The following is a 12,500-nucleotide window of genomic DNA, read 5'->3' as shown; positions in this document are numbered from 1 at the left end:
TACATATCATTTCAGGATGACATTAACTTGAAATGAAAATGAAACTCCCTTGGCACTGCAGCTGAACTTGGCTATAACACCATTACAATGCATCTGTCGTCCTCCATTGTCCTTGGATTATCAATCTATGTACAAAATATATATCAATTAATAGGTAAATTATACAGAGAGGATTCATTTAACAAGTAACATCAAATAGCAGTAAACTATTTTCATCATAATTTGCTTCTGTAATTTGGCTGGTGTATTCACGAAGTTCATTTGCTTTCTGCTGATAACACTATGTGGAAAAAATAATTTTTATGTTACTTGTTATTTGTTTAAATGTTCAGGGCATTCTACTAGGGGTAATTTTTTTCTGTACTCTGTAGCTCCTCCCCAAACTGTTATCCACTCAAAAGACAAAAGTAAGTATATTAGTAAATAAAATCAAAACAGTTGCAAATTCCTGTGGCCGGCTGTATCCCCATTTTTTTTAAGATATATTACCTAGAAAAAAAACAAAACAAATAAAATAAACACAAAAAATAAATCTTATAAAATAATCTTTGTCTGCAAACTAGAAATTCTATGAGTAGAGGTGTATACTAAATATAATAATCTAACAAATAATTCTATAAATATTTACTTTTTTGGTTATGAATGGAAAACACAACACAATATAGCAAATGAAGAAAAGAAAAAAGAAAGAAAGAAATAAAGAAAAACAAAGAAAAGAGAAAAAAAAAATCACAAGCTATAACAAACAAATCAATACACAAACTGTTACATAAAGGAAGACATCAAAATAAAACAAACTCTTACCTTGATCTCGACCGAGATCTCTTCTCCTTTGAGGAATCCAAGAAGGACATTACAGGATCAATGGCCGAGGCTATGAAGTTCTGTGCCTCTTTGACTCGTCTCATCGCTTCTTCAATCTCACGCTGAGCTGCTTCGTTGCTTTTTGTTTGAGGTTTTATAATGGCTACAGTGGAATGATTGACCCTGTTGAAAAATATGACCGATAAGTAATGGTAAGAGAAAGGTCTTCTATCTGCAAAAGTATTCCGCATAATGATGATGATAATAATAATAATACCAAAATAAATGCATAGATAAATAAATATAGTCTGCTTGTAGACTGTCAGGAGCACCATACATCTTTAGCGATAAAAAAACCCTTTTCATTCCCCCCACTTCTACCTACTATATTTACTGCAGTTAGATGTGATATATTTACATATACTAATAGATTAATTAAATTATTATTCTTTAAAATAAATGTCCTCCAAAATTTTCTACGAAGCTATATGGCATGAAAAGCCTGACCAAGGTATAACTGATTGCAAACAATGACTAATAAGATTTTATTTTAAAAAATTGTAAAAGCAGCACATTGAGTGTTTTATCTTACTGGCAAACTACAAGCAATGCCATCAGAACTAAAGCTTTAAACCCTATATATATCTGCAGATCAATAGAAATTCATATGTTCTTCTAAAGTCAAATGGCAAATTAACAACCAACCAACACTTTGCAAAACCAAACTAATATCAACTTTCAACAAGACTGAACATCCAACTTACTTAATGACACGATTCATGTGTTCCTGATTGTGCATCTTCAATGCTGCAATAATGAAGGGTTGCTCAGAATACTCAACGAGTGCATTTTTCGAGCCGTTAATATCTGTGCCCAAACGCAGGTATCTCACTTCCCCAGCTTTAGCAGCTAGCTCCATCAGCTGATCATTAGTGACCTGAGAAAAAGAAAAGAAAATGGTTTATATAATTATAAAATGCAGACAACGAAACAGTTATTAATGAGGAAAATATTTCAGAACTTTTAAGTTTATCTGAATTAAATTCATCAAAGCTGTAGGCCTGGAAGAAAAGTTTGCCAAACAGCCAATAGAAACAAGATCTGCTGAGGAATTATGTCTTCAATATCGTCTCCAAATCTCAATCACATCCTTTCTTGAGTAAAATCTTACTGTGGGGTCAAGGTTGTCAAACACAACAGTGCGTCGAATCTCGTTAATCTTGTGAGACTCGGTTGTTGCAGGCAGTGGAGGATAATCTGGGAGGTCATTTTCGGCCAATGCTGGGTCATGTGTCCTCAAAATAATACCATCAATCTGTAGAATACACATTTTCCAATCACCATTGAAATTTTCAGGAAACAGATTAAACACAATTTCACTGACTCAGAGAGCAAAACATGCAACATGCTTGCAAAGACCTAGACAAATACAAACTTCAGAGACAACATACCAATCAAAAATTCAAATGCTAGATTACCAGCCACAAACAAACCTGGTTGGTAACATGAGCTGGCCACTTTGCTTCTTGTCCAATGCCTGGTATGGTGCCACCTGTGCCCAAAATTTCCATTGCCCGTTGCTCATCTGGCATATCACCGGTGGTGAATGGAATGACAATAAGGGCTCTGTCAATGAAGACTGTGTTGGTGAGGTGCTGGGCAACACTAACCGAATCCCGGTCGTGGAATTTGATGAAGCAGATACGTGACTGGACTGGAATCGCAACATCGCGGCTGGAAAATAAAGACAAATTTTATTTTCAAAGCATTTCTCTAACTAGAAATGTAGAGATGCAAGTGTCTAAGTATGTATATTAATAAGATCTTGCTCCCTCTTCTGCTGAAAATAAGATTTCTATTGATGAAAACAGTATATTTCATAGTATAACCTGATGATATTGTTTCTAAAAACAATATAGTTGTATTTAGAATAAATGGACATTAATAACCATCACAGTTTGATACTGAGTCCATCAATTGCCCAAATGTTGATACTAAGCAATTTAGACAATCGAGAAAACTGAAGATAATTCAGTGTTTTGCAATAAAAAGGTATTTGGTTTTCTGTGAGGAAGTTACATGTTGACACAAAGGTAATAATCTGTACTTTAAATTGTGGAAAACACGGAGTTTCCGCTTGCTGCAATGAAACTATATCTCCCATCTGCTCCAGGTCATTTATCCTGGGGTTCTGGTGGTGCAGCCTTCTGACTTTCAGTGATGGCAGGCATGTTTGTAGAGCTTCATTAGCCATTTTTTTGTGGTACTTTTTGGCATTTTTGTTCTAAATTCACTCTATTTCAGCTTGTGTAATTTCCCTGATATACTTCGCGCCCTTCCCTACTCTTGGGGTTATCGTATCAAGATTGTTTGAAGAAGTTTTGTGTGTGAAAGCCTGATAGTTTTCTGAAATTTACACCTTACTCAAATCTTTGACATGAATTATTAGTTATAGGAGAGAGATTAATTGGTTAATATTTATGTTTATGTTATGGATGTAGTAAGCTTGGGCAAATTGAAGATGATATTCTTGTAGAGGACAAAAAGATTTAGCTGTTGGTACAAAAAATAATCTGGAGACAAGAATGGTAATGACACAAATAAAAGAAAAAGGTCGGGGAAAGGGCCGCTCAAAGCCTAAGTTCACTTGGGGCTCCCGAGTTTCAGCTCTATCTTGCCATGCATACTGAGGTGAAGACAATGTTTGCTGGGGGGTGGGTGTTGGGGTCAGAGCAACTCAGCAACCCACCCCTCGCGTAGTGCCCAGTCACGGAATTTAGATTGTTGATTAGAATTTGTGATTTGAAGTTGGGGACTTAATCTCGGGTGATTGAATCCATACTGTAAAGAATTACTGATTACTTATATAAAGGAATCTGACCAAGCTGGGAAACAAAATCATTAATGTTTTCTAAACCATTGAGAAAAAGAGTGCACGCTTATATGGAATGTCTATTATAACTACTATTTTATTATTGAATTTTACATACAAATGGATCCAAAAGTGATCAGTCACCAAGGAGTAAATTCTAAGATCAACATTTAATAATAAAAACAATGATGAAAATAATAAATATAATTAATAATAATGATGATGATAATGATAAAGAAAATAATAGTAATGAAAATAAAATCTGTTCATATCTGATGAGATTTTGCTATTTAGAGGACATACTTCAATTTGAATGAGTATCAAACTAAATGAGAATGGTGTTATTACAATAATAACCTAATTATATAGTCCCATACCTTTTTTTCAATTTCAGAACTAATATTGATACCATGGTCTTTGTCTTTGTTACTCTATCAAAACCCGACAAACCTCCACCACACGTATTCTGGCAAGAAAGAGCTTGGATTTATTTCTGGTAAATCCTGAAAGGACTGTGAGGAAAAGAGAGAGAGAGAAAATAAGAAGTCCCTGAAAGCAGATATAAACCACCATTCAATCTAGAAAATATCTGCAGAAGTTTGTGCAGGTAAGCCCACAATCACCTATTAAAGATACATTTGCAGTGACTCAAGTGCTTGCTACAGCTTCCTTGCCTTCAAAAGGACAAAAAGCTTTCACTATGTATATTGTGGAAAGATATAGTCAGATAATGAATTATCCAAGCTCTATCTTGGCATATATGTGAGGCAAACGTTTGCTCTCAATCTCAAAGATAAAGTGCATGGTGCTGGTAAACACATAACATGCATATGTGGTTAGTTGCTGGGTACAAGAGGTAGAGTTCAGGTTTGTGAAGATGCTTGTAATGTCATGGACTTGCCAATTAAGTCTGTTAATGAAGGTTTTGAGTGTACTTGATTTGATGATGTGTTGGAGTAGCCTGTTCCTGTTGTGTATGGTACATGGGAAGTGCTTGTAAGTCACTGTTGGTATGGTATGTAAAAAACTTACTGTTGTGTGAGTTTCATGAGCTACATGCATGTACTGCTTGTGGGTATTCATGTTTCTTAATGTCAATTTAGGCTGTTTGTGATCTTGCACATGACTGTGAGTCTGTATGCTCGTCTTTGTCCATGTTTATCTGTGTTTTTATGTGACTGCTCTACCAGACATATGTATGTAACTGTGTGCAATAAACCTAGCAATAATTGTTTGAGCTTCTCTATGTTGTGATTGATGTAGAGGTCCCATACACCCATACAGTATTCAAGTGTAGGGCATGTAAGCTATGTGTCTGGTGTACAACTGTGTAGGTTTCTCCTCAAAAACTCTAGTGTTCTGTTAGCTTTGTTCAGGATGAAGTAAATGTGAGTGTTAAAGGTGAGATTATTAGTGAGGTGTACTTCGGGGTGTTTGTAGGATGTTGTGGGTGTCAGTTGTTGGTTGCGTTGAGAGTAGGGGTTTGTGATCTGGTAAAATGGAGTACCTTGCCTTCATCTGGTCTGAATGTAATTTGCCATGCCCGTTATTCAAGGGCGTCTATGTCATGTTGAAGGAGTCTGCAAATGTTTTTGGGAAGGATTTGAAAGTGGTCCAATTTTCTGTGCATCCGTATTTATTGTTTTTTTTATAGTGTTGTCTATGTAGGTCCCTGGAGGATCAGAGAAGAGTATATCTGCTTCCTGGGGTATGTGTTTTTTCATGGGCTATGAGGATGGTGTATTTAAGGCAGCCCCAATTAAAAGTGAAAGCTTGTGGGGCCACGGTAATTGAAAGACTTTGCTGCAGGTGGATGTGTTCCTAAGCTCAAGGATAATATGATTTTGAATAATTTGCCTGTTGAGCCTAAAACCTCCATTACGTCATAACATATGCAAGGTAGGTTTGCAATATGGTCCTTTTAGAGCAAAAAAAAAAGACAAAATATCCCACCTAAGCTTGCCTTATAATACATCATCCCTTCAGGAAAACTTTGGCTTGAACAAAATTGGTGAAACTGCTAATGAGTAACAATCAACTTTGATGTAATTTGTAGTTTCTAGTGATTTTCCCACATGGCAGCTACAGTTTCAACTTGGAAATTAAAAGGTACCAACAGATAAGGAGATACACCAAGCAGCCATTTCCTACGAGTTAAAATTATAGAACCAACTTCAGGAAAATGAGAAAAATCCCCGTATTTTTTTTTAATTATGGTGTATTCTTCAATTATATACATCATAACAGTTCAATAATTACAGACTTTATCTTTAGCGAGTCTGAGAGCAACATTTGAAAACATTTCCAATCTTATCGATAACCTGGCTTCAAAAACTTCATGTGACGGAAAATATAAACTCGAAAGCCGCTAAACCATATCCCTATCTAAATCTATAGTCAATTAATTATAGAAGAAATGAGTCACCACATCTCTTAAAATTACGGGAAAAACATACAAACAAACATAAAAGAACAAGTCTCACATGGTTGGATAGAGGCGAATGTCTTCAATTTTTCCTAAAAATCCAAACAAAGTTGACATCTGATCCTTCGTAGCCTGTGGGGCTATGTTGGATATTTGTATTATCCGCGTTTTGGACTTCATCGTGGTATCATTAGGTATAATTATCGAAAAATAAAGGAAATCGGCGACTGAGCTTCGATTCGGCTTGTAAACACTGAGAGGCCGACTTCATCCGACACTGTTTGGTGGAGATGGTGACCACTTTGTAATACCCTTGTCTCGTCTTTCCTTTTATGTTTCGTAATTCTAAACCAAACGAGAATCTCGAATTTAACATGAATAAGCTGTGGTGATAAGATGTATAAGGTATTTAGTCGAGTTGTGATCGTAGGAGATTCTAATTAGGAGGGGGAGGGGGGGGAGAATACGTGTCAATATCGCGCACTGTTTCATTTACTTGAAGTGACTTTGTGAGAGTTTGATTTTATCTGAGATGCCTGCTTTTATGTCGTTCCAGAAGTTTCTGTTAAACTTCCTGATCTCTGGGGCAGCATTTCAGCTTTTTTCTTTTTTTCTTTCTTAGAGGGGGGTAAAGTTGACGAGCGAAATGAGCATAATCGGTTTCTGGGGCGCAGCGACACCCCCCCCCCCCGTTTTTATTATTATATATATTTTTTTTTTGGGGGGGGGATTAGATTTTCTAGGAGCATTTTAATGCTACGACCAGAGCTATGAAGGTGTAATTTAGTGTAGAAAAAGATTGTGGGAGAGTGGACCTTGGGAGGGGGACAAGCTAGACCTTGACCCCCCCCCCCCCCTCCAAATGACGCCCCTACCTGTCCAATTGAAATCCGAGCGCTAAATAAATCACTGGGAATAATAATAATAAGAAAAAATATACAGTTGGCTTTTAATATTGTAAGTACCGATGTGGTTAGGATTACTATTTATCGCTAAAAAAAAACTCTCACAGCAGTTGTTAATTATTGACTTCATTCTAAACCCGATTGTGTTGTCCGTAGAGGCAATTTTACCATGTGTTGGAAGTATCATACATTTGACTATTGTATACAGTCGTGACGCTGTGATACCAACGTTCAGGTCATAAATGTAAATGTAAAGAAATAAATAAAGAAAGAAAGAAAGAGAAAAAAATATATGTAAGGGCCAGTTAGCATATATTTTCATGCGATCTTCGGGAAAATTGAATAACTGTTTATTGCACCTGCTCGTGTTTGGCAATTTGCGAATGTTGTACCTCTCGAGGTCATAGGTGATGTGCAGAAAGGCAGCACTCGATTATAAGTGGTATGTAATCGCCAGGTTGGACTTAAAATACATTAAATTTATTCAGATCGATGGTAGGGTCTTCTCTAATGCCTCATTTTCACCTTTTTTTCTGACTTTTCTTGATTCTCTTCGTCTCTTTTATCTTATATTCCCTCGTTCTACTTCTCTTGCAGATTACCCCCCCCCCCCTTTCGTTTCTCTTTTTTTTTATTATCTTTTCCCCTATTCTTCTAATTTCTTTCTTCTCTTTCATATTATTTCTCCCTTTCTTCCCATTTTTCTCTTCTTTCAATGTTTTCCCTTTTCTTTTTCTTTTTCTCTTTTAGCTTACTTTCCCAATTTTCCAAAGCTTAATTCCCCCTTTTCCTTCTTCCTTTCCATCTTATTTATCCCTTTTCTTCCCATTCTTCTTCTCTTTATTTTACTTCCTCCTCTCCACCTTCTTTTCCCCATCCTTTAGAATGAGAAAAAAATTAAAACTATTCCAGGTGATAAACAGTAATAAGGTTAGTAATGATAAGAAATAGTAAAACTGAAAATGATAATAACGCTCATGATATAATAATAACAATCTCGATTATCATAAAGAAAATAATAATAATATTATATATATATTTATATTGATAAAAGTAAGCAAGATTAATTCAGTTGCCAAATATTCAATGGTTCTGCTTTCATCTTGCATACTTTTTTTGCGCATCAAATATATCCCACAATGAATACATATCTAGCATAACCCGTTCATAATACCTTAGGGCAGTGTGGCTTTTGTTTCATAGGTATCGTTTACAAGCTGAGGTTGATATATAAGGTATTGGATAGTGTTTTAGCTACTTTAACCCCACTGGTTTCTGTTAACAGGTATATATTGAATTTGTTATTATATGGTTTCATTATCATTATTGTTGCTGCAATGCTGTTATTGTTGTTACTATTTCCATTATGATAAAATTATTACTGTTATCATCTTTATTATTATAATCATAGTTATAATGGTTCATTTAACAATTGTATTTCCCTAAAAATCACTACTACTGTTTCTTAAACTTAACCATTATTATTGATATTTTTTTCATTACTCTATTTTATTGTCATAGTTATTATCCTTGACATGATAGTTATCCATTTTGTTATAATAAGTAGTCTCTAACAATTATTTTTTGGCACTGAAGTAATGGTAACGATAATGGTTGTTATTGATATTCTTACCACATGTCTACATAATCGATGTTTTTGTTTTAATTTTTCCAAGTATTACATCTTTTGATCTTGTAGATAAGGACAACGAGGGCAAAGTATGTCCAATGCATTTGGCGAGGATGGTAAGGAAAATACAAAGTTGATATAGCTCTGTTTTATTGCATCCGAAATCAATAAAGTGACGCATTAAAGAATTATAACTTACAAACACAGACACTAACGATGCACCTAAATTGACAAACGCTGTTTTTTTTCTCTCTCAAAATTATACAGAAGGTAAAAACAACGACGAAACACAAGAAAGCATCATAATTACTTTTGAAATGAAACATAAATGCTTTGTGGTACAGGTTTCCCCTAAAAAGCAAAAACTATAATGCATTTTTTTATTTTGTTTTTGTTTATATTATAAGGCAAAGTTTGATGCTTGCTAAATATATACAAGCACTACCATAGTGCTGCGTACATAGTTACAAAGAGAAATATATATGTTCTTTTATTCTCTCTCTCATATGAGCCACCCGAAAACAGAACCCGATTATGCTTGACATAGGAGGTAATATTGGGTGAGATGTGGCAACGTTGCAAATGGGCCACCGCAAAAAAATAGGTGTTCACCGTTTTTATTTTTGGTCTTTTTCTTTGTTTATTTGTTTCTTTGCTCACAGTTCATGGCAACACCATCAAAAACGAGTAATCGCGTGGCACACAGACCTCCTTCTCACTATCAGCACTGTTTATTTCAAGTAATGATGGTGAATGTTAAATATGTCTTTGAGATTGTCCAAACTACCACGTATTGTGAAGGGGCTATGAATGGTGTACGATAACATGATATTCAAGAGTTATTATATCATTCTAATTATAACATAACTATAGACATCATCTTAATAGGAATAATGATGTCCCTAACATTATAAATAACATTATTCAAGACAAAAAAAAAAAAAATTATGTTTGTAACAAGCGTAAAATAGTGTTATTTATCATAATCCTAATTCATGCGAAAATTAAAGACAGAATGATAATGATATCAATGAGATAAAATAAACTGAAATGTAAGCAATTAAGCAAAATGATAATAATGATGATAGGAGCAATAAAATGTGCTATGCTATTAATATCAATTAGACAGATATTAATAATGGCAGTGCTAATGGTAAGTAAAAACACATAACAGTAATAAAATAATGATGATGAAATCAATTATAACATCAAGAGCACAGACGAGAATAAAAACAATAATGATAAACAGGAATAAGGTTAGTAATGATAAGAAATAGTAAAAATGAAAATGATAATAACGCTCATGATATAATAATAGCAATCTCGATTATCATAATAATAATAATAGTATTAACGGTATTATTTTTTTTGATAGTGATTACATTTTAGAATAAAGCTAGTAATGGTAAATGTAGTAATATTAGTAACAAGAGGGTAGTAGTAGTAGAACGACTACTATTACTAGCAATACAATAATGACAATAAGATGATATTGATAATGGTAATAATAAGTAATACTAATGATGAAAGCGATAGTAATAATGGTAATGGTAAAAACGAAAAAAGTGACAATATATGACAAACAAGAATAATGGTAGCAATAATAATGAAAGAAATGAAGACAAAAAATAATTATAGTATTATCAATAAAGGAAATAATAAAAGTGAAGAAGGAATACGAACGTAATCAGATTTAAATAACAAATTATTATTCCGTATAATCTGTTTGCTTGTTCTTCTGAATAAATATCATCCGATAAACTAACAAAAGAATTCTGAAAGTTGAGCTTTATTAAAAGAAAAGAAAAGAAAAACAATCAAACAACATTCACATACCATGAGCCACCATTCCCCTTCACACGTGGGATAAAGCATGAATAAATGTCATCGTACCAAACATGTATTTGTAACATGCATAGAGAGGGGCGCACCTTCTCGAAGATGCCGGTTAGCTGTACGAGGGATGTGCAAAATATGCGTGTGATTCTCTAAACAATGACTCCGCCGCTCCCGAAGCAGTCGTGGTGAGTGTCTGGTCTAGACGCTGTGGGTATTTACAGATACGTTATGGGAGCATAACGTGGGCAAATGCACAAATACACGCAAACATTTACCAGCAGGTACGCAAGCGCACGCGCGCACAGGTATACACTGCCGAGGTACAGGCCTTGTACACTTACACATGTACAGAAATGATACACACGTATGTTGCGCATGTGTGAGTGTACTGCATATATACATATATATATACATATATATACACACACACACACACACACACGTACATATATATGTATATATATGTATATATATACATATATATGTATATACATACATATATGTATATATGAATGCCACATATATACAGACAGACACACGCAGAATCACACACATACACACACATGAATGTCCACATTTCGCACACAAGGGGTACATTAACTATACATTCCACTTTCACTCTCCCTGTGCACGAATTCATGTCTAGCAGACATGAATGCAAACATCCACATGTGAACAAGCATTTCATATTTGTATATCAAACAACGTGTATGGTAGTGTTTTCTTGCGAGAATAACGATTGGAAAAGTCAATCTTAGTAGTATTCTATAAAAGAAAAAAATTGCTATGAAATCCAGAACACCTGGCTCTGTCTTCTTCCTGAAAAGCCAAAATTTTACCATCACAAAATCCGCGACCGGGGAAACGGACGCAGTCAAAAGCGACAAAGAAAACGGGAGGACTCAGGGATAACTCTCTTAAATCCCAGATTAAAAAAAAAAATATTAATATTCTCTTCTTCCCAATACATTTTGAAGTGACTGCCCTCCGTCCTCCTCTTTTTTATTTGTGGGTTTTGCTGCATCAGAGGCCTAAATTCAGCAAAGTCAGCGGAATTATTTCTCGGTATCACTGCCCTCCTTCACCTGCCCAATTTCAGCAGAGGAAAATGGGAAGGAAATATTATTTTTTCCTCCACAAAACTCTCAGATGGACGAATTATGCATTGGCTTATATAAACATAAATATAAACATAGATATATGCAAACATACGTATATGGACGAGAATATACGTAAAAAAAAAAAAAGAGAAAAAATATGCACATATGTGATGATTAGGATGATAATCATGAAAACGATAATTAAAAAAATATTATAACAATAATGATATGAAAATGACGAAAAAATATGATGAATATAATAATAATAATAATAATAATAACTATAGTAAGGTAAATGTGAAAATGAAAATAAATACTAATAACAACAACGATCATTTTAACAAAAGTAATAGCTGTAAGAGTAATAACATTTATGATGAAACTATATGAAGTGATAATAATAATAATAATAAAAACAATAGTAATAGTAATAATGATAATAATAATAATAATAATGATAATAATAATAATAATGATAATAATAATAACAACAATAGTAGTAGTAATAATAACAATAATGATCATAATGTCAATACGAAAGAGAAAATTATATAGATTATCTTAACAATGATAATGAAAGTATTGATAACATTAATGATAATAGTAATAATAATGATAATAATAATAATAATAACAACAATGACAATAACTAAAATCATAATAATAATGATGATAATAATAAAAATAATGATAATTATAATCATGATTATCATCATAATGATAATGATAATAATAACAGCAGTAATAATAATAATAACAGTAATATAATATATTAATGAACTAATGATAAGAAATCGAAATTTGCTATTCACAATAAGAATGTAAAAACAAACATATATAATGACACAAAGCGTAATGAAAGTAATGAACCAACGAACATAATATTAAGGTCATCATAAAGATAATGATAGTAATAAAAGTAAGG

The 12,500-nt window shown here is 33.7% G+C and overlaps 2 protein-coding genes across 4 annotated transcripts in view; both read right to left on the bottom strand.

The window, feature by feature from the left end:
* Positions 1-6,378, bottom strand: part of LOC125044943 (splicing regulatory glutamine/lysine-rich protein 1-like) — an 11,721-nt gene extending 5,343 nt beyond the window's left edge. For all 3 annotated transcript variants that reach the window (XM_047641904.1, XM_047641905.1, XM_047641906.1), the window contains exons 1-5: positions 6,160-6,378; positions 2,298-2,538; positions 1,976-2,119; positions 1,569-1,741; positions 805-987 (exon numbers count right to left, since the gene is read on the bottom strand). In XM_047641904.1, the coding sequence (XP_047497860.1) occupies positions 805-987; positions 1,569-1,741; positions 1,976-2,119; positions 2,298-2,538; positions 6,160-6,281 (863 nt within the window). In that variant the 5' untranslated portion in view covers positions 6,282-6,378. The remainder of the gene's footprint in view (positions 1-804; positions 988-1,568; positions 1,742-1,975; positions 2,120-2,297; positions 2,539-6,159) is intronic.
* A 4,246-nt stretch (positions 6,379-10,624) lies between these two features.
* The window catches only part of LOC125044795, a 90,610-nt gene continuing 88,734 nt past the window's right edge, over positions 10,625-12,500 (bottom strand). The window contains exon 23 of the mRNA XM_047641754.1: positions 10,625-10,680. Coding sequence (XP_047497710.1) covers positions 10,625-10,680 — 56 coding nt within the window. The remainder of the gene's footprint in view (positions 10,681-12,500) is intronic.

The sequence above is a fragment of the Penaeus chinensis genome, chromosome 36 (assembly GCF_019202785.1).
Source record: "Penaeus chinensis breed Huanghai No. 1 chromosome 36, ASM1920278v2, whole genome shotgun sequence".
Classification (NCBI taxonomy): Eukaryota; Metazoa; Arthropoda; class Malacostraca; order Decapoda; family Penaeidae; genus Penaeus; species Penaeus chinensis.
This window is presented reverse-complemented; position numbering and strand designations above follow the sequence as displayed.